Here is a 24,562-nt window from a genome sequence, read left to right as displayed (position 1 = left end):
TAGCCTATTCGGGTCAGCTGTGGATCCTACAAGCAGTGACGTTCAGGCCACACTCCACAGTGTCAAAACTGTTAGTCAAACGAGACCGGAAGGCACTTCACTATAGCATTCATGCGGCATCTCACAGGTTTTCTTACTGCACAACGACCAAGTCCTCACTTACAATCTTGTACTTCGTCCCCGATGAGCACATATCAGAGGAGTACCGTCTTCTAAGCATCGACCGATACATCGTCGGCCACCATCACGATGCCAGGCCTTGCCGCTGATACTTGCCCAGCAAAGGCAGAGCCAACGTCAGTTCTTTATCCTTACACCTGCTGCTCTTCAAATAATTACATGCTAACTGGTCACATAGCCTCTCATTCACGCAGGGACTCATTCTCGGCCAACTATCAGTTGTTCTCGTTCTAGCCGCCTTCATCAAATTCTTCATCTTCGGCGACCCTCCCTCGCCAGAGGTGACAGCATCACTGAGAGCAACAGAACGTCGATCAAGGACCTTGGCTCATAAGCGCTCTCTCCTCAGTCTTCGGACAGCAAACGCAAAGCATGGCCAGCAGACGCTCAATCGGAAGAAGTCGAGCGTCCTCCGGAACCCTCCGAATCTGACCATCGGTTCCATCCTCAGCAAAACCTACTACAACGTAGACAGTCACCAGCCAGAGAGTTTGGACTGGTTCAACGTCCTCGTGGCCCAAACAATCGCCCAGTTTCGAAGCGACGCGCAGCATGACGATGCCATTCTGAGCTCCCTCACCAAGGCACTGAACGGAGGATCGAGGCCCGACTTTGTAGACGAGATCCGCGTGACGGAGCTGAGCCTAGGAGAGGACTTCCCGATTTTCAGCAACTGTCGGGTCATACCTGTTGATGAGGACGGGCTGAATCTGGGCAGCGGCAGAACTCTCAACGCGAGCGCCGCAACGAGAGATGGCGCGAAGCTGCAGGCTCGGATGGATGTTGACCTCAGCGACATGCTCACTCTCGCCCTCGAGACAAAGCTTCTCCTCAACTACCCCAAGAACCTCAGTGCCGTGCTGCCCGTAGCACTCTCAGTCTCCGTCGTAAGGTTCAGTGGCACTTTGTCGATTTCCTTCATCCCGAGCAACCCCTCACAATCTACACCGACCATGATGACTTTCAGCTTCATGGATGATTACCGCCTCGACCTGTCAATTCGAAGTCTTCTCGGAAGCCGTTCAAGGCTTCAAGATGTGCCCAAAATCGCCCAATTGATTGAGTCCCGTTTACACCGTTGGTTCGACGAGCGATGCGTGGAGCCACGATTTCAGGAGATCGCCCTGCCGAGTATGTGGCCGCGCAAAAAGAACACGAGGGGCCCTGAAGATGGGCTGGCCGCCGAGATCAACGCGTCAGTGAGCAGGGCGAAGGGGAAAGACACCAATCCGAACCTCCGCGCAGAAGCTCGAAGAGAGGTCGAAGCCGAGGCAAGGACACACACAGGTTGGGAGCACGATTCGCTACTTCGACGCAGGATGCGTAGTGACGACGGGTTGACGATACCCGGCGCAATGCCGGGGCTAGATATCGACATGAAGACGTGACGTGTTCATTGCTAGGACAGTATCTAGTGTATTTACAACCAAAATGCACCTCAGAATCCCTGCGGAAACAGGCTGGCCGAAGTCTGGGTCATGGGGAACAGGCTTTTCCACCAAGTAATGGCCCCGGTGAATAAAAGTACATAGTAAATCACCGTCCACTTCCGACCATCAGCTGGCGTGTGGTGTCCACTGACGTGCCAGTAAGGCTCGACAGCGCCCCGGAAACGGGGCAGGCCCATTGCATTGCAAAATGCATGCACCAGCACGATGGCTAGTAGGCTTCCTGATCGGAGGAAAAGGAATGTGGCATAGGCGCCGAAGAGAGACGTGTAGCTGAACTGCAGGACTGAGCGTGCCACGGCAGCGACCAGTGGCACCTTGGGGTGAGAGATGCGGAATTCATAAAAGTGATGGACGTGTGCAAAGCCGAATATGACCGGAGACAGGAAGACGGTCTGTGTCAATGACATGCGAGCGCAGAGCATCAGCGGCACAGAGGCAGAACGGAACAGCATCTCCTCGGTCAAAGGTCCCTTCATCTCACATTAGCATCTCTGGAAACGGAGCAAAAGATACGTCTGAGGCTTCCTTGAAGCAACTTACCATGACAATGTTCCGCCAGGATGTCAACTGTGTCCAAACGCGGGTGATGGGACCAAGACCGCGCCAGTCTTCCCAAACGCCGTCTATGAGAAGAGTCTCGTAGAGCGGAGCCGCGAACAGGATCGCCGTAAGGAGAAGGCATGATGCAGACTCGAGTACGCCAATGGGCCAGTATCCCATTGCATGCAGTGGTCCATAAGGCAGAGCACCGTCAGGTAGACGGGCCAGGATGAGGTACGTCAGGGCGGAGCATGATGCGGTAGAGAATAGAACAGATCTGATGCGCGTGCGGATGGCGACAGGGTCGTCCCTCGAGAGTGTTGGTGATGGGCGGCTGGCAGGCGAGATGTAGAGAGGCGCCACGTAAATTGCCGTATATACGACCTGAACAGACGAGTTAGTGGCTGGACATTTACCTCGACAGGAGTGAAGAAGAGTAAGGAATCCCTCGCCATACCAGCATCGCGCATGCCGTCAACGGCTGTAGGACTGGAGCAGTTCCGGGAAGACCTTTGGCAGACCCCAAGTCTGGGTTATTGGACGAAGTCATGATGAGTACCGCCGGCGCAACTGCGTGCACAAGATATCTGTGGTAACAGAGGTTCAACTCTACACTCCACTGCCAATCCCTCGGTTGCGTGACGAAACGGCTATGATTCTCCCCTTAATTGTCTCTTCCATTCACAAAGGTATCACGTTCCGGGAGAGGTGAAGTGAGGAAATTACATAATCGTTCGGACTTTCCAGTGGAGCAGAAGGTGCCTGCCCTGCCTTACGGATACTCGCAGCTGTGTCCAACTGTCACTGTGTCACCAAAAGGAAATGGAACCTTTCTCGCTTTCCTTGGCCCCACAAAGTCCACGCCCGGGCGAAGCACAGCAAAACAGTGGAGGAGCAAGATATGGATATTGGAACTCGCCTTCAACTTTCGAGAATGGCAATGCCCCTGCGTCGTGCTTTCGGATTGGGAAATTGGATGCTGAGCTGTCAGACACCTGCAGACCGCAGTGTCCATCATTCAATTTGTGCCTGCAGGCTATTGTGCAGTAGCGCACTGGTACTACGAGTCTACGACGCCTCTGGGGACACTACTGCATGCAGGAGGGAAAGCCTGAAAAGGACACCGACAATATGCTGAACAGTGCAAACGCGAAGTGTCCGCGAGATGGACGCGCCCCGTCGGTGTCGTGGCATTATCCATGGACAAAGGGGATTGTGACCGGATGACGACGCACAATTGGCAGCCGAGAACCAACGGTACTCAGAGATGAATGACCAATCAAAAGAGTCAATTGGAAGTTCTCACAGAGAAACATGTTGCCAATGAGAAAGGAAGCCCGACTCCAGCCGTCCAGCATGCATCGCGGTCGCATCCGTTCTGGCATCCTGCATACTTGTGCATTTATCAGTATGGGGTGCTCTGGAGTCTGAACGGCGTAACCGCTGCATTCCCACTGTGTCCGCCTCACCTCATGACATCTTTATTTCTGCAATCATCAATGGAGACGGTGCTAGGTAAGGCAAGACAAGCCTCCCCGACTCTCGTCTCCGTCCATGCGAGAGGGTCCAACTTTTGTTTCCTTGCCATGTGCATCCACTCCTGCAGGCACACGATTCAGCAATAACAACGCCGACATAATTATCAATATTATCCAGACTCTGTACGAAGTACTACTTCGTGCACTGCAATTCTCACACAAGGGCTGAGCTCAGATACAGCCGGGGTAATCGTGAAGCGGGCGAGTGTTTGAAGCTTTCCCCCGTCTTCACAGCAACGGGTCACCGAGCACTGTCAACGACGACCGCCATCGCCGTCCACCGTTCCGAGCCAGTCGGTGTAACTTGTGAGTGAGAGGCACGAAGAGCTTGCTGGTCCCTCGTGTAGCGCACGAACCTTTTGCGATTTTTGGATCAGGACGGGGGACTCGTCAGGTCCTTATTAGTGATTCAAATTGGGACTGTGCCCTGTATCCCGGAATTGTTTACAACACTTCCGCTTTCGGTAAGATAGTCAACAAAGTAGCAAAATTTTATCCCCGCGAGCTCTCTGTAATTCTATGTCCGCGGCATCGTAATAGTGCAAGTTGTGCTGGTTTTCGAAAAAAGAGCTCCGCACCTCATCAAATATTCGACGAGCATGGGATGATGGAAACTGTGGGATGAGATCCACCTGCGTCAGCTGGCACCTGGTTCCCCCAAGGTGCAACCTAAGGCGCGGCCTCGGCCAAGGTACGGATATCCTTTCTTCAAGTTTCACTGAAATGTTTGGAGTCTGGACTTGCCGCAGCGGCTATGGCCTAGAAACGACAACCAACCACACTGAGGCAGCAGATGGCGATAAGCGCCTCGAAGCCGCCCACGCCATTTCTTTGGGTTCCCCGCGCATCTCAAACGCTCATGCTGCTGCTGCTGCTGCTGCTGCTGCTGGGAAAGCTAGTTGAGTTTTTCTAGAAGCCCGCCCACTAGGAAGCCCCCAAAAGAAGTGAGGGAATGGAAAACAACGATGTAACAACAGAACACACGACTTTAGATGTGGTTTAGCGGGCTGGTCTGTTCCACTCCAGGTTGCACCCTGCATCTTACCGCCAGAGCTAAGCCGTGGTCTTGAGATGACGGTCATTGTGTCCCGTTTCTGACCACTGACGATACTGGTGACTTGTAAATGCCAACCTCCGCTGATGCCGGCGCTGGACTTTCTGGAGTCTGGACAGAGAGTGCCCGGTGGGTTCTTCATCTTGCCAACCGAAGTCAGTGCAGCACGGCGCACCGGATGACAGGGCACGGCGACTCGCCGATGCGGGCTATATCCGTACACTTGCGACGGCGTGGACTCAGGCCACCGGCTGGCCGCCCGTCACTGCAGCAGCAGAGGCCAGTGTCCAAACAAAAGTCTTGGTGGTTGGAAGGGACTGACAGTCTTGGAACAGCGAGGGCAGTGGGCACGGATGCTTATGGCGAGAAGATCTTGAGCTTCGTGTTGTTGATGAGCTAGGCATGTCTCAGTTCACCTTGAACTAGGTACCTTCTCTCTGGGCTCATGGTGAGTTATTAATGTCTAGGCTCCTTGCCTCCGGGCAACCCTGCTTCACCGAGGCGAACCCACCTAAACGGTTTAAACACACTATCCATACTCCGTACATACGGATACATGGGATGATGTATCCGCAACGTGCCAACGTCTCTGTTCTCAGTGAGTTGTTGCTGATTCTCTGCAACTCGTCATCAAAGACCCAAGATGCTGGGTGGATTGACAGGGAACAAGGGAATGTAGAATCGAACAAGCATGGGTGAGGGAAGAATAATGATGGGGAATTTGACTGGATTCAACGCCGTTGACCGCACGTATCTGTCCTCTCAGTTTCTCTCACAGACATGGCGCGGAGAGCGGGAGCTAATCAGCTCGAGAATGGGCGCCCCAAGGCTTAGAGAATCGAGTGGTTCAACACATGGACGTTGTTCTAATGCCTACGGACACATTTGCTTCTCTGTGTTCCATCATGTCTTGGGGCTCCGTTCAAACGTCCGTGTCTCGTAACTTCCAAGGCCATGGAGGCGCGCTACTTTAGATGTAAAGGACGTGCTCTAAACACGTTCTTGAGAAGTTGAGCGGGAGCCCGCCCGTTGTTTTCTCCCATCTCCAAGACTGTAATTTGGGGGAGCGTTTCTTTTTCCACGTTCACTTTAACCGTACTAATCAACAAGCATGATGCTCCGCGATCGGCTCCATCTGCCGGTTAGTCATGGTATCCCAAGGTTCAAGTATGCGTACCTCACCTATATCTTCCCATTACTTTGGGTACACTACTGTGCACGATACCCCCAATCCCATATCTCGCGTGCTAGGCTATAGAGTAGTTTCAGTCTTCCCTGCCCTACGGAGTACATCGGTCACTAATTAGTGCGGCACCATCCGTGTGATATGGTAGTAGCTTCACAGGTTTACCCCAAGGCCGCATCTCAGCCCAGGCCGTCCTTGACCTTCTAGTCGTTTTCCTCGAGTGGCGCCGTCGAGCGGTCGTCCTTGGCCGGGTCATCCAGACCTTGTACTCGTTCACGGCCCAGGGAGCTCCTTGGTGTGGCCTTAGATCGGGCGTTACTCACGGCGGCGGTTTGTTTTGTTTTCCTCGTCAGGCTTCGCGAACCACGTCGACGTCGGAAGGGCATAATAATAATAATAGGTGCTGCTGTCGGATATTGCAATTAGCACCCGTGTGTCAAAAAGGCCGCGACCCCATCGCCATGCCATGGCCGCATCGCACCGCTACCCTTCTCCCCCTCCTCCTTGCTCTCCTTTCTCTTCTTGAAATCAGCTGGTGAAGATAAAGGACGTGGTTCGTTCCTTTGCAGGACAGCTGGCGTGCATCAGACAACCAACCCCAGGGCCGATCCCCATACGACGTAACGGCTATCGAACCGTCCCCCTTTCCTACAAATACACGATTCCGCGTCGCCCATCGTCTCGGAGAGACTCTAGCCAGTTGCGTCTCCCGCCGCCGCCGCCCCCTGGTTCTCTGGCTCAAGCCAGTCCGGCCGACATTCCACTTACAGGCGGGCCCTGCGACCTGCCTACGGACGAATATAGTGTACTGCATAGCCGCCATCAACCATTGCCGCGCGAAAGTCTGGCGGCCTGGCCCAACTTCCAAACCCCTGATCCGGTTCGAGTCTCGAGTCTCTGGAGAACAGCCCTGGTCGGCTACCATTTGAGGGTGTCAAGTGTCGAGGCCCAAGCCTGCCGCTCATTCGACCACTGCCACTGCCAATTCGAGGCACCTAGCTGGACGTGTTGCTGAAGCCTGAACGAGAGGACGAGCAAGAGACAGGCATTCAGGTCATTCGAGGTCAACTAGCCAGTCAAGTAGCTCATTCAGCCCCCAACCCGGCGTAGAGTCGTCTGTGCCCGGTGCAGTGCAGCGTACCATACAAATTCGAAGGCGCAGCACTCTGTCTGTACTTCGTACCTGGTGTACTCGGTAACAATAGTCGATATCCCATAACTTTTGTGCAGAAGTCCCCATTATCCATACGACGCAACGAACGCCCTCGACCGCCTTTTCCACAGCCAGCGCCCACTTCCGCTTGAGCGAGCAGCAATTGTCGTCGCGCCATCAGGAATCAGGAGTCGGACCTGCATGAGACCCGGAGTCTCTTTCTGACAGAGAAACGTCAGCTTGGCTTCGACTTGCGATTTGCGACTAAAAGGGGATATCGAGCCTAAGGTAGCTCTGAGTTACGAGCAATAGCCGCTTGGCTGGTTCTTGCATCTCAATTCGAACGCAGAAGGGGAGCAAAGAGTATTTATTGAAAGGGGGAAAGCAAGGTTAGTGGCCAGCAACATTTCCTTCCTACCTACCTTACCTGCCAGGTGCACTTGACTATACTTCGTACTCCGTACCTTCCTCGCCTTCTTCCATTACCTACCTGCCTTGAGGCTTTTGGCAGGCACGTACGGAGTACATCGTACTTCGTACATAGGTACGGATACTTGAGAGGAAACACCATCCATTTCTCTTTCCCTGCTTTCCTCTCGGCTCCTGCCCTGGTTTGCTTCCAAGTTCCCACTCGTTCGTTCCTCTCCTCCTCCTCCTGGCCCTGCCCTGTCACCCTGTCTAGCTCTTCACCACGGGCAGCCATCACCTGCAAGATACCCTGCACTTGCTGCTTCACCCCGGTCATTCACTGCGGGCCTGATATCCGTACCTAGCCTGGCGTGCCTATCTCTCCCACACACACACACAGTCAGTCACCTTTACCTTGCACTTGCAGGCTTGCAGAGCACCACCGCTGCACCAGAAACCCAGAGGGGAGGAGGCTAGAGCTTCTTGCCCACCTCCATAGCAATGGCAGCCAGAGTCTAGAGGTGCCCACCTAAAGGTACCTTAATGTCGTCTGCCCATACCGAGTGGCCGTGGTGTCTTTTCTCGTCTTTTTACTCCTCTTCTTACCTGACGCTCCCGAAATTCTTTCCCTTCTTTACCCTTCCTTCTCGCCCTCTCTCTCTCCTCCGGCCTGCCTGCCCATCTTTCGTCGTGCTTGCCGACGTCTTTTTTCTTGTCTCGTCTGTTCAGTTGCATCTCAAGGCCATTTCGCCTGTAATAATCACCCACCCTCATTTATCGTCCCTCGTGACGTCTTTTCTTTGCCTTTTTCCATTCTTGTTCATTGCCAGTATCTTTTATCACTATAGTACCTTATCTCACGCATCACCTCGAACCCAGTCAATCACTCACTCGTTTCACCCAATTTTGGACGTTGCGGCCACTCCACACGCAACACACGCAAACCATCGACGAGAAAAGGCCAGTCACGCAACGCCACGCGCCATCCATCGACGACACTCTCTCAATCACTACACATTCGTACAACCACCTTAATGAAGAGGAGCCGCCCTCCCATGAGCTTGAACCATTTTCATTTGGGCCAACCCACTCAAGTCGGAACAACACAGAACCTCTCCGGTTCCCCGACGACATTAGACGCATCCGACTCGACGAAGCCCTCCTCGACGCAATCCCCTCAGAAAATTTGAAAACCAATGCGCATTTTGACCGCCCCAAGCTACAACAACCAACTACTTCCACACACACCACTCCCTAACGGCGCCGCATGACCACGACTGCCGGAATTTGCACAATCAAAGCCAACTGTGAATGTTCCTCACCGCACTTTAATTCGAGATAGCTAGGGCACAGACCGGATCGGTGTCCGTCACAATTGTTCACCGTAGCCGTGCTGGTCTCGGCGAGTCAGCCGCTCCGAGAATCCCATTGCGCTCGGCCCCCCGCCTTGCTCCCGCGATCATCTTATCCCCCGTTAAGCTTGGGTGCCACTCGCACTCCATGGCCCGGATACCCCACGCCGACCAAGACCACCCGCCTCGACGCTTACGCTCATCTGCGAAAGCCACCGGTTTCTCCATCTTCCCGCAGCCCCCTAACGGAGCATGTCCGGGTCCGGGTCCGGGTCTGGGAGCCCCTCCCGGGGCAGCCCTTCCCGGTCCCATCGGAGGCCGCTACATGAGCGCTCCAATTCCCAGTCCAACTCCCTAGCCATCCGCATCGTCCCCTACAGCCCGCCTCGTCCAAGCGACAAAAATCGAGATTCGACCGCCTCGGCTTCATCATCACGCACTCCGACATCGACCACCGCACTGCTTTCTCCAAACCCTTCAGGTTACGATCACACCAGCTTTTCATGGACCGACGACCGCACCGCTAGCCGTGCCAGCGACCGCTATTCTCATAGACGGTCTCAATCCTCTAGCACACGAACCTCGGTGCTATCACCAGCCTCTTCAACCTTCCCATTGGTGAGCGCCAGGGATAGCGGTGTTTCAGGCTCGAAACTGCGATCCGACTCCTTGCCCGGCGACGAATCGTCCCCCACCACCCCTGTCCCTACCACTCCACCACATCAGACTGATATTTCCCACGTTAATGCACGATCCCGGTCTACCCAGCGCAGCGCCGACAACGAGCCTGTCACACCCTCAGCGAAGCGCCCCTTGTCCCGTCGTCGCAATCTCATTACGCTCAACGCCGACGGCAAGACCTTCTCCCTCTTGCCTCAGGGGCAGCGGGCCGGAACCCAAGGAGACCATGCCTCTAGCACCGCCCCAAGGCTATCACTTTCGACTACCGCCTCGCATGAGCGCCTTTCAGACGCCTTCAGTGAAAATCGTCCCAGCTCAACCGTGACTTCCTACCCGGATCAAAGCTTCGCATCCACGTTAACCCCGGCATCCTCGACAACGCAATTAGCAGGTGATTCTATTACTAGCACAGCCGGGCCTTCGACGTCGTCTCCTTGGAACTATCGAATGGTCGGTGGCCTACGCAAGGTTCCCAACACTCCCGATCTCAAGCAGAAGCAAAAGTCGACGCTACTCTACCCGGAATCCGATCCAGCCCCATCCTACCAGTCATCCCCATCAGGCTCTCGACTCGCGCCGCTGCCAGAGGCCCCTGCCACTGATTCGTCTGAATCTTCCGACCCTCACGATTTGCAGCCCAAAACCTCATTTCAGTCATCCGTCACTGCGTCCACGTCTTCAGAAAAGACCAACTACAAAGTCTACGGCTCCAATTCACCCCAGGCAACCGACGCCGACAGCGTTTTACATGCGCCATCGACGACCTCAGAGACGACAAACTACAAGGTGTTCGGCTCCAGCTTACCTTCTTCGCCCGAACGAGAGGAGTCGTTGCAGCCGCCATCATCGAGTCACTCCAACTACGTAGTTCTCGGCCGGTCTTCACCTCCAGAGCCTTCTTCTGCCGAGAGAAGTCCCCCAAAGACGGCCGATAGCGAACAAAACTACGTTGTGCTCGGCGCATCGTCCCCAGCACCATCATCTGTGGCCTCTAGCCGTCGTTCCCGTATCAGGCCCGAGTACTCGCAGGAAAGCCTTTTGGTGGCCCCGCTGAAACCCTACAAGGCGAAGAAGAGGTCCAACGAGAGGTTTGGATATTACAAGTCGCGATCGAGGGATTCTTTACGCCGTGCAGCGTCGGTGAAGTCGATTTCTGGCTCACTCACTCTCGAAGCAGCCCAGAGTTTCCTCGCATCTCCTGCCGCATTTTATCGATCCCGTGTTCTGGCCAGCCAGCCAGGTCGGCAGCCTGACGCGCAAGCTGCGCCAACGGGACCCGCCCCCATTTCTGTTCCTGCTGAATCCCACATGACCACCCATCCTCACCAATGGAGCTCACAACTATCCACCGTTATTTCGGAGAGTGAGGGGGACAGCGAGCCTCCTTCACGTTCCGTGTCACCATGGTCTGTGCCTGGAAGACGGGGTAGCATACCTTTGAGCAGCCATAGCCGGCAGATGCTCAGCATTTCATCGTCGCTAGCTGCCAACGAGGAGCGCTCACTTTCTCACTCAAGATCCTTTACGGATTCTCTTGAACGCCCTCAAGCTACACACAGCAGAGGGAACACGCTTCGTATGGTTACTGATCGAGATGAACATGGCGACGGCCTGGCAGAGCTGAACCAGCTTCATCAACGTCCTTCACGGACCGGCCTTTCAAGCTTCTTCTCGAGTTCCTCATCGGATCGGAACCTTCACTCCTCTAGTAGCTCCCGTGCGAATAGCCTTAACTCGGCGTCCATTCCGACTTGGGCCAAGTAAGTGAACCCGATATCCTGCAGGAAGCAGTGTGATCTCAGAAATCGGGCCATAAGCTAACGTAATCGCCCACTTATAGATTCTACTACGGGAGCGGGGAACGTCGATTCCTTGCCAGCTCAGGAGACTCGATGATGTCGGATCCGAATGACAGCCGGCCACCCAGCTCGTTCCAAAGCCATTCCCCCGGTGTTGAACAGCTCGCCATGAACATCTACAGCCCCAGGCGGCGGCCAAGGGAGGTAAATCTTGCCAACCCTCGGCCATTGTCAGATGTCGGCTCCATGGAGATCAACCAAGCGCCGTTAACGGATAACCGAATGCGCAGCGGGTTAAGAAAGAAAACATCCAGCATCTGGTCACCCCACTTGCGGCGTGATCAGAGGGCTGGTCGTCACAGCATCTGGGAGCCACCTTCCATGACGTGGTCTGGCGAGACAAGCATGCTGGGCAAGCGAAACGTGCAAGTTGCTTTCTTCGCTCTGGGATTTATATTCCCATTTGGTGAGGCACTCCTACTTAACGGCACTGTATTGACAAGGCTAACATTAGCCAGCATGGATGATTGCTGCCTTCCTTCCGCTGCCCCCGGACCCTCAAGCTGAGATGGCCGAGCGCGACCCTAGATCAAGCCTGATAGACGAAGAACGAGACCTTCCTCGGCGAGTTGCAGCGGTCGACGAGACCCTCTTCCAAAGCGCCCGTTGGTGGCGTGCACTTAATCGGTACATGTCCGTCATCGGTCTTCTCGTCGTCGGCGCCATTGCGGCTCTCGTTGTCGTCGGCGTAAAGCAAGGCTGGGGCCAAATGGCGTAGCCGCCTGTCCCCTGCCACCTCCTTTCTAGCTCTATGCACCACCTCGAACAAGAGGTCTGGTGCTCGAACACGCCGCGGTACACAGCTTTCGGCCTCGGCAAAAAAGTGAGTACTCATCAAAAGCATCATTGGCCGTTGAAATTCAGCGCATCGGCATTACGACTGGGGTAACGACTTAATCCCTTCACGAATCTACGACATCAGTTATTTTTTTCTCATATAGACATGCACATACCAAGTTTTCTCGGCAGCCGACCATCCGGCCATTTCTACCATATAGTCTAATGGCTCCGCACGACGACGCCTGCCAGCCTTATATAGTCCGCTGTAATTGTACACCTGGCCAGATTGGGCCGTACCCCTGATGACAACATGATGGCATTTCCTTTTGATTTTCTCGTTGGGCGACTTGGATTGCTTGACGATACCCCCCTTGGCTTTACACGGGAGTCAACATGCTGGCATTGGTGTTGGGTGGTTTGAGACGAGCCAGACAGTGGCATCACGTTACTGTTGTGGGATATAGACATCATATTATAATGGTTTAGTTTTAGATCTGCATAGCCTGCAATGTCTAATGACCTGCCCTTTGAGGGCTTCTTACACCACACTGACCCGCCCAATTCGCAACTTTGACGATAGCTCTTCCTCCATTAACGTTGTTCTCGCATTTGCAGGAACAAGGGCCTCTAGACGGAGACAAGAACAATTCTCTACAGAGATGGCGCCCTTGTCAGTGTCCTTTAAGCAGCTTTGCTTCTTTGTCTAGCTTCCACCTCGGCTTTGATTTCCTCCATGGCCTCGTCGATCTCCCGCTGAGGGTCGGCCGACACACCCAAGACCGGTTCCCGGCCTGAAAGACTGTCTGAGCTCAGAGTACGGGTCAGCTTGGCACCGCCTTTGCCTTGACGTGCCTCGAGTTGCTTGCGAAGGATCTGTTTTGCCGGAGAGGCAAAGAAGGCCATGGAAAGCGCAGTGCCGACTATGGTATAGAAATAGACACGAGCCCACACCTGGACCGAGCCGGAGAACTCTAGCACAAGGAAAGGGCTGACAACGAAGGACATGCCGATCTGAGTAACGAAAAGCGAGACGATGTCATAGTAGACCTTGTTGGAGGTGGGCGCACCGCTGCTCGCGTCGAGGAAAAAAGCCCGAAAGTAGCGGCGATAGTCTATCATTAGTCGTTAGTCCATCATAGCACTCGCCTTGGCTCTCTAGCGGCTCTCTCAAAGGTGTACTTACTCTTGGCTACGGTTTGGATGAAGCTGGCGAGGATGAAGCTCATGTAATAGCCGGGATAAAAGCCGTGCCAGAGGGCACTGGTACTGAACGTGAGAAGGCTTGCGCGGAATCCAGGCTTTTTCCCAACAGGCGTGACCCGGAGGTATACATAGTTCCTCAGCCAGTTGTTGGTGTTGATATTCCAGTTGCCAAGGTAGGCGCGCGTATTTTGGGCTGTCTCGACACCCCAGGGGTTGATGTTTTGTAATCTGTTCCATGACACTTTGCCGGTGACAGGATCAACGCCATTATAGCCCAGGCCTGCCAAGATACAAGCGCCCTCGGTCAAGCACCAAACTCCGTAGTATTTCAAACGGGCCGTAAACCCGACCATGTGAAGAATCCAGACCCTGTGGAAGAACCCATGATCCATATACGCAGGGCTCGTTAAGTAGGTGATTGGGAAGTAACCAGAGAGGATCATGAAGAGCGCAATCCACCCCAGGCCGCTAGCAGCTTTCAAAGTAGCAGGTGTGCCACTCCGAGGGATCTTTCTCTTCTTCCTGACAGGAGGCTTCTTTGAGGGGTCGACCTGGGCCGGAAGGTCAAACATTGTGGTGTCTATCCATTTGCGGTAGTCGGTATAGTCGAAAGCAGGTCCGGCGAAGAGCGAAGGGAAGAATAGTACGTATCCAGCATAGTCCATTATACTTGGAAGTTCGATCAATCTTCTTTCTTTCTGGTAATCAGATACCTGGTCGTCCGGTAGCTGACCATCGGCGACGTTCCAGCAGAAACCGCTAAGCTTCATCAGAAGTACCATCTGGGCGCCAGTGATATCGGCAGAAGACGGGCTGTTGGCTACTTGACGAGCGATGTGACTTATGGACATGTGGCCCATGAGAAACGTGAAGCCGATCCATGGCATGAATGGGCTAGTGCGCAGGTACTTCGCAATGCTGTAGATGCCGGCGGAGGCTATGGCAAGAGTGCGCACTCCATCCCACAAGTCGAAAAGGCCGACCAGATAGAAAGTGGAGGTACTATTCCAAGAGCCAAAGTGTCAACAACATGGCCAGTAGGAAGACAGATGTGGGTATCTGCTGGAAAGCATACCTTATTATGAAGAGGTTTTTGAGGTCAGGCCTAGAGTCGGGAACTCGTTTGAGCAAGCCGGCTAGTGGGTATGATATGAGGAACGAGAAGACGAGCTTCACTGTAAAATCGAGGTGTCAGTGCTGGTGCTCTGTTGGGAACGAGGGTTCGGAGAGCTTCGCCATGTAGTCGAGCTTGATAGGAGGGACCGACGTTCGTCTGGAGATGCGCCGATGCGCGAAGCGAGAAGCTCGAAAGCTGCATAGTCAAGAAAAGTTAGCAAGAGAGGCTTCGGTAGTGGAAGAAGCCAACATAGAAACAATCGAGAAGATGTTAGTCGAGGGCGCATGATACGTACGCTTATGAATGAATGGCAACATGTTGGCTTTGACGGCCACTGCCACTTATTGAATGGATCCGACAACGACGAGAAGGTGCAAGGCTGAGTTGTAGTAAGAAAAGACGTCGAGGAAACGCTCAGTCCATAGCTCCTGGGGAACGATTTAAAGGAGAGGCAAAACACCGAGAGGTGGAGGCTCGGAGAGGTCAACCCTACGCCGAGGGGGAGTGAGCGATGGGCTGGGGGTTTGTCAACTGAGGTTTTTTGGCTTTGGTGATAGATGTCGGGATCATGTGGCGGCGTGCCAACTTCGGATGACGGGACGGGAGCTAAAGCTGGAAACAGCTGGTTATGGCAAAGCAGCTGTGATTGCGGATCGTCTTAAGAAGAAAAAAAGAACAACGGTTTCGTGTGACGGCTGAAATGGCACGTGGACCTGTTGGCGATGGGCCGGCCATTCTCAGGTCGCAAGGGGGAGGGGGATAGGTAGTGGAGGCAGTCCCTAGAACTTCTCCCCCCACCATCAATGCCAACGGAATTTAATTTTCTCTTAACCCCCACCCATTTAGGAAAAGAAATTCAGAACCGGGAACAGTGAACAGTACAGAAGTCTAAGTCTATTTTCTCTATTTATCCTTGAATCAATGTATGATATAATTATAGTTTTGTTTCTAATTATTTTTTTAAAAGATTTATAAATATATTTTTAAAAGACTTTAATTTAAATATAACTTATATTCTTTCTAGGGTTTTGATAGAAACTGTAATAAAAATATAAGTATAATATTATAGATTTAAATTATTTAAGGTTTCCCTCGCGGTTCTGCTGCCGAAGTCATGCTGAAGGTAGCTTAGAGCCCAGTCAGGACGCACCCGTGAAGCTAGAGCCTGCTATCTACCACCTGCCTCACACCCTAAGGTACTTAAGGTACCTACCTACGGTGAAGGGTGATGTCACGACGGGATCCTGATTGCTGGTAGCCTGTACGAATACCTAGGTATGCTCTCGAAGGAAGGCCCCACGTGTGTCGGCCACAAGCTTTAGGAAGAACCACCATTGCTTCCTTCTTCACCAGACAGTTACCTTGGGGCAGCGTGGCAGCTAAGCTCAGGTGCCGACGCTACCTACCTAGGTACCTTACTTTAGCCACCTAGCAAAAGACACGCTGATAGCTCGAGTTTTCTCTCTTGAAAACCGTATCATACCTCAAAGCACATGGAGCAAGCTGCCCAGCACCAAGCTTTGACGTGGGTGCACTGCCTAGGTGCTGTCAGATTGGGGCGCCTCGGAATTTTCAGCTTCTCAACCAAACTCACCGCCACATCTTGTTGAATAAAACCACCTTAAAATGGATCGCAGTCTTGTCGACCCCGGCCCAACCCTTTCTTTCACAACGGATCTTGGGAAGGCTGTTAAGGCCCGTGTAGAATCAGAGTCATGACATTACAACATTGCTACATCGTCCGGAGTACTGTACTATCGTTCCACATTCATTTCGTCAGCAAACGAAATGTTGCAGTATTCTAACACGCCTGTTCATATCTTATCTCTCGTGCTTCTTCTTATTCCGTTCTTCCGCCCATATCCCAAAGGCTGAGCATGCATTGCGGCACAAGTTTTCTTGTCTATTCTGACCTCGAGAGCAGAGCGAAGCTGATGCTGGCCGGCGTCACATGCTATTGCATCCTCGGCCATCACTCCTGCACGGCCGGCTGTCCAAACTGGGATAGATAACGGCCGTCGTCAGCGTGCCGCTGACTCAAGGTTCTTACGCGGACAAGCTACGCTCCAATCTTGTCTATAGTCCCGCCACCTTCCATACTGGCTGCTATTACTTGTTCGCATCCCTATTGCTCTGCGAGCTCGCGCTCATGGGTTGCGTCGTCGGCAATGACATCTTGGAAGCCGCCGTCTGACGGATCCTTGCCCACGCGTAGACAATTCCGCTGATAAAGCCCACAACAATGGCCGACACACTGCCAAATGTGACAGGGGCGTCGAAGAAGACCAGACCACTGATGGCGATGGGAAGCTTGTTGAGTGCGCCAACCACAGAGTATGTCGTTGAAGATGTTACACGGATGCACCATGCAGAGCAGTATGAGATGAAGATAGCGCAGAGTCCCGAGTAGATCATGCCGACAAACAGACTGTTGCGAGACTCGACGGGGAAGTTCTTCTCAATGTTTGCCGACGACCAGTCTTCGGCGAGGAGGGTGCAAACGATCAGGACGGGAATCGTCAATAGGTTGTTGTAGAACATGGCTTCATGAAACTCGTCAGTAATTTCTCCTAATCACGGGGCCATGTCTCAGCATTGAGGGTAACTCACTGTCCCAGTCCTTGAAGTTCATCTTCTTGATAACTTTGCGCATGCCCAGCACGTAAGCCGCAGTGCAGCAAACATTCATACCCATCCATGCGTACCCAGCGTTCAAGGTCGAAACGGCGGCAGACGCTTCGGCAGACTGCGAGCCACCTCCCAGGGCGTGCTGGACATCAGCCCAGGCGGCAACAACGGAGCTGAGGACCATCAGGCCAAAAGAGAGAAGGGCAAGAGGGCTGACACTGCCGCCGAACCACAACACTTCACCATACGCAATGACGATGATGGTCAGGTTCTTGAAGATGGTGTAGACTGGCACAGAGAGGAATTGCAGGGCTTTGGTGCCTGTGTAAATCATGCCCACCAGGAGGAGTGCGATAGGGAACCCTGCATATTGTAAGCTTCGGCCGATGCCTGCATCACGTAGGACATGACCAACATTTCTTTGCCTTGTCAGTGTCGAATGGCGCCAGGTTCGTAATCATTCCAAGGTTCTTGCAGACGACGATGGTGAGAATGCACACGATGGACTAGAGATAGCATGGTTGGGTTAGACGAGACCGAGACGGTGGATTTGGCCTGAATCGAACGCACCTGGACAGCAAGGTATAGAAAGTTCAAGTTCCAGAACTGACCGGACACGACGTACTTGTTGACGACCGTCATGCTGATGGAAGAGAAGCAGTATGCGAGGATGGCAGCGCCGGGACTGTTGTCGATCTTGCTGATTGGCGATCCAAGAGCAGGACGCGGCCTCGCGGGAGGTCGAGCCAGAAAGCCATCCTTCTCTCCAAACGACTCGGAGGGACGGAGCTCGTAATCCTCGTTCTTCTTGTCCGACATGATGGCGCTTGGTGTACACTTGTCTGGACGGTATGTGAGGTTGGAAGTGGAAGCAAGCTGGCTTCAACGATTTTGGCGAAGGACGCGGCCTTGGAGCTTGCGAATGCGCCGGGATTCGGTGATGGGGAGACTCGTGCACAATCGTTTCGCGAAGTCGACGAGGTAGGAGGTAGTGATGGGTTGATCGAGTCGTTATTGCAGTCCTCCACGCTTCGTTGTCTGCGGACGAGGTGATCTGGCTGTTGGGGAAGCGATGCTGAAGATCTAGGGACGAGAAAGAAAACGCAGGTTAAGGGGGTCAAATGCTCTTGGGCATTAGAACGGACGGGACGGGAACGCAGGGGAACACGCGTGCGCCTACCTATCAAGGGTCACGGAATCTCACCTCAAATTGGATTGCCTTAGTGCTCTCTACAGGCCAGGTGGAGAAATTTTGGGGCACGTAAGCTCCCATAATACCACCCGCGACAGCCCAGCCAAGCAGCCAAGGAAGTATCTTTCGCAAGAAGGGATAAATACAAGGGACCATGGGCACTGGACACCTGGCAGCCCCGGGGTGCACCATTCCAATTCGACACAGGCAGTCAGGGAAAGTGTCACGGTGCCCCAGCATGTTTTTTATTTATTATTTGCTTTTCTTCTTCTTCAGAATTACATAAGCCCCTTGCTCTGTTTTTCGGCGTGCCTATCCCGGCCTGCCTACCAAAGGTGCCGAGATAGGTATTCGTACTGCTCTTTGGTAGAAGAATACCTAGGTAGGTATCTAACCCGATGTCTACATATCAAAGCTTGGAGTACGCCGTACGGGGAGTACCATGCTTGCGCATTGCATTTTGCGGGATACTTCACACAGGAGCCACTGATCCCAGTTGACAATGGAAGTTTGCAGTGGCTCGACACACAACCTTTACGCCGTTCCCTGGCCAGGCGCATCCTGCCCAGAGTCGACCATGCTTTCATCTTGATCTGCCCGAGCCTCCTTTCCCTCCCCTTCATCAGGCGGCGCGGGGAAATTCAGATGTTTCCAATCCTCTAGTTCTTCAGTGACAGACCGCAGCCTATCGCGGATGCTCTCTATTGCATAGCTTCCTAGGAGGAGCCGCAACGGGGGATACGAGCAGTGAGCCAACTGCCAGACAAGCTCCGCGCACTTGACGGCGCTTGTTGGCTGACGGTCACCGAGCCACTGGACCATTCTTTTGGCATGCAATGCTGGTGATGTCGCCTGCGCGTAAGCCTCGCTCGCAGGTTTGATAAGGAAGTGGCCCCAGGTTGGCAACGGCGTTGCAAGGGTGTCCGGCTCGTCCCTTCGAACAAACCCTGGCTCTACTAGTGTTGCCTTGACGTTGAATGAGTCTGTCTCGTAGAGCATAGCTTCTATGAGTCCCTCGACGGCGTATTTGGTAGCACAATACGGGCCAAGGCCTGGAACGCCCAGAGCTCCTGACGTCGAGCTGAAGATCAGGTAACGGCCGCCGTTCTGTTGGCGAAAGTAGGGTAGGCTGGCCTGGATGATATTCAAAGTACCCATGAAGTTCGTCTCGAACTGATTGCGAATTTCGTGCTCGTCCTGGTCCTCGCATGCTCCGATTACGCCATAGCCAGAACAATTGGCGACAACGTCAAATCGCTGGAACCGCTCCAACGTCCGTTCAATGACCCGCGCTACCGAGTCTCTCGCTCGAACGTCACACAGCATCCCCAGGCAATTTTCATTGTCCTGCTGCGCAACCATTTCCTCTGGAGTCGTCTCAAAGACGCGGCCCACGGAAGTGACAAGATCTCCCTTGGACAAGGCAGATTTGACGAGAGATCTACCCATGTGGCCGGTTCCACCGAATACCTGCACAGGAAGTGCTTAGTCAACATCAGAAAGTAGGATGAGGGTGTCCCATCACTTACGACCCAGACCAGCTGCTTTCTCTCGCCATCAAGTTGTGGTGGATCACAGCTAGCTGGGAGCTGGAGCTTCACTCTTGATGGCCCGTCGGCGGGAGTCCCGCTGTTCTCACTACATACGTCCATGGTGCTCGGTTTATAACCTCTGGGTGTTGTTGCGGGCTTTACACAGCTCTGTAGACAGACTCAAGGCCTTTTGACAGTCGGTATGGAAGCAGTCTCCAGAGGAGCAGTCGTTGCAGCCCGTTTGTCACGGAAAGGGTCTACCAGATGCACTTTTGAGTGTGAGATGAATGGAAGGGGGACGGTAAAATGCTGGTTGTTTTCGGAAGTGCAGATAACCGAGCTAGTAACTCCCGTAGGGTCAGGTACGAAGGGGAAAATGGAATTTCCGACTTGCTCAGCGCATCCATGTGTGAGGAGAGGTAATGTGAAGCGCAAAAGCAAATATTGGTGGCCTTGGATATGGTTTATTACATGCCCGGGCAAAGTACACTTGTCTGCGCCAATAACACCAAGGCCGATGAGGATTCGGTTGTTGAAGGCTGCAAAGTGACCAGTGCTGAATGAACCCGGCGATTTCGGTAGATCAGTACGCGGTATATCCGTACCCCACTTCCCCGTATCCCCTTTTCAATCTCGAGTGATATCCCGATACATGCATACCTAAGCAACTGGGTACGGAGCATGAGTTCATGTATCTATAATTAGCTTCTCGGGCCCGTTTCGACCAGACTCAGCCATAGGGTGTTGGGCGATTCCCGCATCGCCTCCTCATGATAGCCAAGGTCATACGGTGATTATTCAATACTATTTACTGGTTCCAGAAGAGCACCCAAGCTGGGAGAGCCAGGTGTGATTGAACCAACGCTTGCATTTCAGGTACTGGCATCTTAGGGTTGGCAGGCAGGTCTTCGTTTGACGGAATAATCGTACTGTCGGTTCAACGTAGTATCCATGAAGCCTCGGCACCGACACAGCAATTATCCAACAAATCTCGTCAAATCTCATCTCGTTTTCGTCGTGCGATGGAGGGAGATGGTGGGAAAGGCGTTGCCCAGTTCAACGCCTGTCTGCCGAGTATAAATCGGTCAAGAAGGAGCAAAGAGGGATATTCACCGTACTTAAACACAAGTTAAGAGTGCAAAAGATTCAACAAGTGACATATAGCATCTTCATACTCCCACTACCTCATCCATGGTCTTCGCTTAGAGCCACAAACTCTACTACGTGTACCACGTCCTTGGCTGGTTGCCTATGCTGACACGCCGTTCTGAATGTATTGCGAAACGTACTCTTTCCTGTGCGGGTTCACGTCAAGATCCTTCGTCCTGTTCAAAGGAGTCCACTTGGGCTCATCCTTGAAGAGCCTCATTGCCTTGATGTACTATGGATTGTTAGCAAATCGTGTCACCTCTGTATATGTGAACATTGCTTACGTTGGACTCGTCGGTTGTGAAGCGGTGGTAGATGCCAGGAGGCAGGATGATTAAGTCGTCCTGCCAATAGTCAGCCGGCCGCAGCGCCATCTGTCGATATACATGATAGCACTATTACCTTCTCGACACGGATACGAACCCAGGCGTCATCAACGCTCCTCACGTCAAAGAAGCCTTGACCGTCGCGAACATAGCGAATTTCCTCATCCTCGTGCAAGTGCTCATGGAAGAAGGATTTGACCTTTTCCTCATAAATCTCGCCCATCTTCTCTGGTGATACAACAATCTCGTCTCTGTTTCGGTACCCGCGGTCCGACGCCAGCTGGTTGACCCCATCCAAATCAGGGATTTGATGGTAAAAGACACCAAGCTTCTTCAGGTCTTCGACGGTAACCTCCTTGCCAGAGTCATGTGCCAGGCGCTGGTCACCCTGTGGTGTCAAAAACAGTCAGTAAAGAACTACTACCAAGGACTCTAGCTTTGCTCAATCTGCAAAATTTAAAGAACTCATCCGCGACTTACATCAAGACCGTCATACCAATAAGCCTTCATGTTGGTGAGTTGGTAGCGTATTGCAAGCCTGAGAGTTGTATGACGATGGGACTGAGAATCTTTACACGTCTGTGTAGCCTTTGCAGCAAGAAGACTGATTCAATAATATTCCGGAGGGTCGATTATCAAAAGGTTTTATGGTTGGCAACAATATTTAATTGCTAATTTGAATGCGCTTTGGAGGCAATAATGAGGTCGAGTTCACTTTTTTGCATTTGAAATGACGCAATTGGCTCAGCAGGTGGGGTCATCAAAAGAGGTAGGTACTGGAAATAAAGCACGTCGTTAGGTCGTCCGTCCTTTCAGCAGCACGTGGGGCTGCCATAGGTCGTTCCGGGCTGGACCCCACCATCTAAACAGCAACCTTGAATGGAGGTCAAGATGGCCAGAGCCCGTCATGCGATCTGGCAACCTGAAGAACTACCTTAGTCAGCCAAATTGCAACTTGAGTTATAGTAGCCCTTTTTCGTTCATCGCGCTCTGCGTGCTGCGTGCAGACGGCGGAAGAGAGAGCAGAACAAGTTGTTGCCAGACAAGGGAAATTACACGTTGCAAAGAGAACAGGGCACAGCCAACAATCAACGCATGGGGCAAGTTGACATGTGCTTTCCCCTGTCATAACTGTCAAGTGTGGAAGTCAGCTCTGGGGTATCTATGCTTCGTGGCAGATTCAAGCCAAGGCGCTTCGTTGCCGAAGACCATGCATGGATACAAACAAATGTGCCGTAGGATGGCGATATTGATACCCCAACGCCAAGAACCATGCAAATATTGCCAATTCCATCAACTTTTCCCGCCTTGTTTGGCATTCACCCATAGACTTGCCCAGTATGTCCCATCATCGGACATCAGCAGCAAGCTCTGGCCCCCCGGCAATGGCAATCTCATTGTTGATGCCATCCGCTGTCTCCTCCACCTGCCGTCTCTCGAAAAGCCTCCTCCACCAGCTTGGGGGATCGAATGGGCGCGACCCATTGTGCAAAGGCGGGTACACATCAGTGAAGAAGTACCAGATGTGACCGATCACTACGCCCATAATTTCATCCTTAGGAATAGAGCCATGGAGAATAAGACTGAAAGCCATCAGGACCCACGGTAGGTAGGGGGCTGTGAAGACTAGCAGTCCAAGAAAGCTCAATCTGGTATCTGGGTTACGCCGCGACCAAATGTAAACGAGTGTTGACGAGAGTGGATGGCCCAAGAACGGCATCGAGACCAGCGGCGATAAGAGAAGAAGGCTCGCCATGGAGTAAACAAGCAACCAGGAAAAGTGTGCTGGAGAGCGGCCAGAGGACTCTTCGAGTAATCGAGCGTAGCGCTGGAGGAAGTAGACGTGGAATAGCAGATCGAGAGAAAATGGACCGAAGTAGAGGAACGTGGTCAGAAGACGCCAGTACTATGAAGGTATTCAGAGTGATCAGCGATTGTCCAGATATCTTGGGGGGAGAACTAGCTTGTCATGCGGCTGCGAGGAACGCGCAACAAAAACTGAAGAATGGGGGGGTTAGGCGAACCTGGGATTTGGCGAAAACAGCGCGGAAGCTGTAGAACAGCTGGAAAGGAGTAACCATTTGACATTGAACGAGAGCGCTAGTCAGAACGGTCGCCGTCGTCCACCATCTGGTGCATATGGGCATCTCCCAGAACCACGTCTCAAGGGGGAATCGGCCCCCGTCGCCCATCATCTGGTCCATGGTGCGTAGCGGATCGCGGGTAGAGCGCTTCAAAGGCAGAGATTATTTGGTAAAGCAATTGCACTCATTGCCTGGTGTGTCGGAGCTGTGAGAGAATCGAAGGGTGTGAAATGCCGTCTAAGTATCTTGATCGTCTGAGCGTCTAGGTGGGGGCGTTGCAAAGCGTCGGGGACGATGGATGACACCACGTTTGATCTTTGTCGACAGGGAAGGCCGAATGACTGACCGCGATCACACGGAAGGACGTAGTTGGATCGGAATAAACGGTCAGACAAGTCGCCAGCTTTGGTGAGTGACTGGAGTTAGAGAGAGTGACAGTACGAGTAATCGCCCAGCTTGGTGCAGGTATGATATCCATCCGGAGAGGTGGCCTCTGAGTAGGCGGTGGGAAATACCTTAGGTAGGCACGCTGGCACGGTCGGTACTTGGAGCGCTGACGACGGTTGATGCCGAACAATTTACTGAGGTGGGGACAGCTTGGCAACCAATGACCCGACGGTAAGGTACCTACCAGCCTTGGGATTGGGGCACCTCGCCAGATGGGAGATGGAGGGGCGACGAAGGTGCCTGTATGAAGTCCACTGACGCTCCTTCCCTTACCTAATCACTCACGTGCCATCAGTGGACCCGGGGGTACGGACAGGTACCCTCATCAGCCTCACAGTGCTGGTTCTGAAACCGATAACCCTACACATCAAGTGGCGCAGTGCGCGTAAAGTGGTCTTGGGTAGCAAGGGCACGCGTTAAGAAACGCGCGAAACGCGTCCAGCTTCAATTTCTCTGAAAATCGCGGGGCTGGTAGCGCACTGCAGTTCGACTCCTGTCGGAATGGGAGAGTGGCTCGACTACTTTCGTTACTCCTTCAACATCACCATGATCACCTCCAAGCTGCAAACTCAACCCGGTTTCTGATCCGTCAAACATACACATGAAGCTCAGTTAACCTTCATTATTCTGTCCCTACTGTCGCAATCCCTATCGAGACTCTCCCACGATTCATTGGTCACTGTCTTCACTATCGCAACCTCG

General features: G+C 53.1%; 8 protein-coding genes across 8 annotated transcripts; 2 read left to right on the top strand and 6 right to left on the bottom strand.

Annotated features, from left to right (window-relative positions):
• Positions 1–249: 249 nt before the first annotated feature.
• Positions 250–1,568, top strand: BDP81DRAFT_391026 (uncharacterized protein; the record flags this gene model as incomplete). The annotated part of the gene is made up of 2 exons (XM_060587496.1): positions 250–296; positions 359–1,568. 2 exons carry the CDS (start codon positions 250–252, stop codon positions 1,566–1,568), a joined length of 1,257 nt encoding a protein of 418 aa, XP_060448906.1.
• A 50-nt stretch (positions 1,569–1,618) lies between these two features.
• Positions 1,619–2,721, bottom strand: BDP81DRAFT_458468 (CAAX amino terminal protease; the record flags this gene model as incomplete). The annotated part of the gene is made up of 3 exons (XM_060593416.1): positions 1,619–2,101; positions 2,172–2,555; positions 2,629–2,721. The coding sequence occupies 3 exons, from the start codon at positions 2,719–2,721 to the stop codon at positions 1,619–1,621; spliced, it is 960 nt and encodes a 319-aa protein (XP_060448905.1).
• A 6,393-nt stretch (positions 2,722–9,114) lies between these two features.
• Positions 9,115–12,120, top strand: BDP81DRAFT_311723 (uncharacterized protein; the record flags this gene model as incomplete). The annotated part of the gene is made up of 3 exons (XM_060583746.1): positions 9,115–11,303; positions 11,384–11,808; positions 11,861–12,120. 3 exons carry the CDS (start codon positions 9,115–9,117, stop codon positions 12,118–12,120), a joined length of 2,874 nt encoding a protein of 957 aa, XP_060448904.1.
• Positions 12,121–12,863: 743 nt separating this feature from the next.
• Positions 12,864–14,819, bottom strand: BDP81DRAFT_312059 (MBOAT family protein; the record flags this gene model as incomplete). Its single annotated transcript, XM_060583772.1, has 5 exons — positions 12,864–13,294; positions 13,366–14,387; positions 14,461–14,560; positions 14,653–14,697; positions 14,798–14,819. 5 exons carry the CDS (start codon positions 14,817–14,819, stop codon positions 12,864–12,866), a joined length of 1,620 nt encoding a protein of 539 aa, XP_060448903.1.
• A 1,792-nt stretch (positions 14,820–16,611) lies between these two features.
• On the bottom strand, positions 16,612–17,949 carry BDP81DRAFT_311591 (UDP-galactose transporter; the record flags this gene model as incomplete). Its single annotated transcript, XM_060583731.1, has 4 exons — positions 16,612–17,045; positions 17,113–17,493; positions 17,546–17,636; positions 17,701–17,949. 4 exons carry the CDS (start codon positions 17,947–17,949, stop codon positions 16,612–16,614), a joined length of 1,155 nt encoding a protein of 384 aa, XP_060448902.1.
• A 907-nt stretch (positions 17,950–18,856) lies between these two features.
• Positions 18,857–19,974, bottom strand: BDP81DRAFT_311674 (short-chain dehydrogenase; the record flags this gene model as incomplete). Its single annotated transcript, XM_060583741.1, has 2 exons — positions 18,857–19,792; positions 19,852–19,974. 2 exons carry the CDS (start codon positions 19,972–19,974, stop codon positions 18,857–18,859), a joined length of 1,059 nt encoding a protein of 352 aa, XP_060448901.1.
• A 1,129-nt stretch (positions 19,975–21,103) lies between these two features.
• Positions 21,104–21,839, bottom strand: BDP81DRAFT_391020 (uncharacterized protein; the record flags this gene model as incomplete). Its single annotated transcript, XM_060587495.1, has 4 exons — positions 21,104–21,235; positions 21,288–21,347; positions 21,406–21,717; positions 21,810–21,839. The coding sequence occupies 4 exons, from the start codon at positions 21,837–21,839 to the stop codon at positions 21,104–21,106; spliced, it is 534 nt and encodes a 177-aa protein (XP_060448900.1).
• Positions 21,840–22,677: 838 nt separating this feature from the next.
• Positions 22,678–23,533, bottom strand: BDP81DRAFT_458456 (Der1-like family protein; the record flags this gene model as incomplete). The annotated part of the gene is made up of 2 exons (XM_060593414.1): positions 22,678–23,235; positions 23,354–23,533. 2 exons carry the CDS (start codon positions 23,531–23,533, stop codon positions 22,678–22,680), a joined length of 738 nt encoding a protein of 245 aa, XP_060448899.1.
• Between the last annotated feature and the right edge of the window lie 1,029 nt (positions 23,534–24,562).

The sequence above is a fragment of the Colletotrichum phormii genome, assembly GCF_030913505.1.
Source record: "Colletotrichum phormii strain CBS 102054 chromosome Unknown BDP81scaffold_4, whole genome shotgun sequence".
Classification (NCBI taxonomy): Eukaryota; Fungi; Ascomycota; class Sordariomycetes; order Glomerellales; family Glomerellaceae; genus Colletotrichum; species Colletotrichum phormii.
Note: the sequence above shows the minus strand (reverse complement) of the source record. Positions and strands in the feature narration are given on the sequence as shown.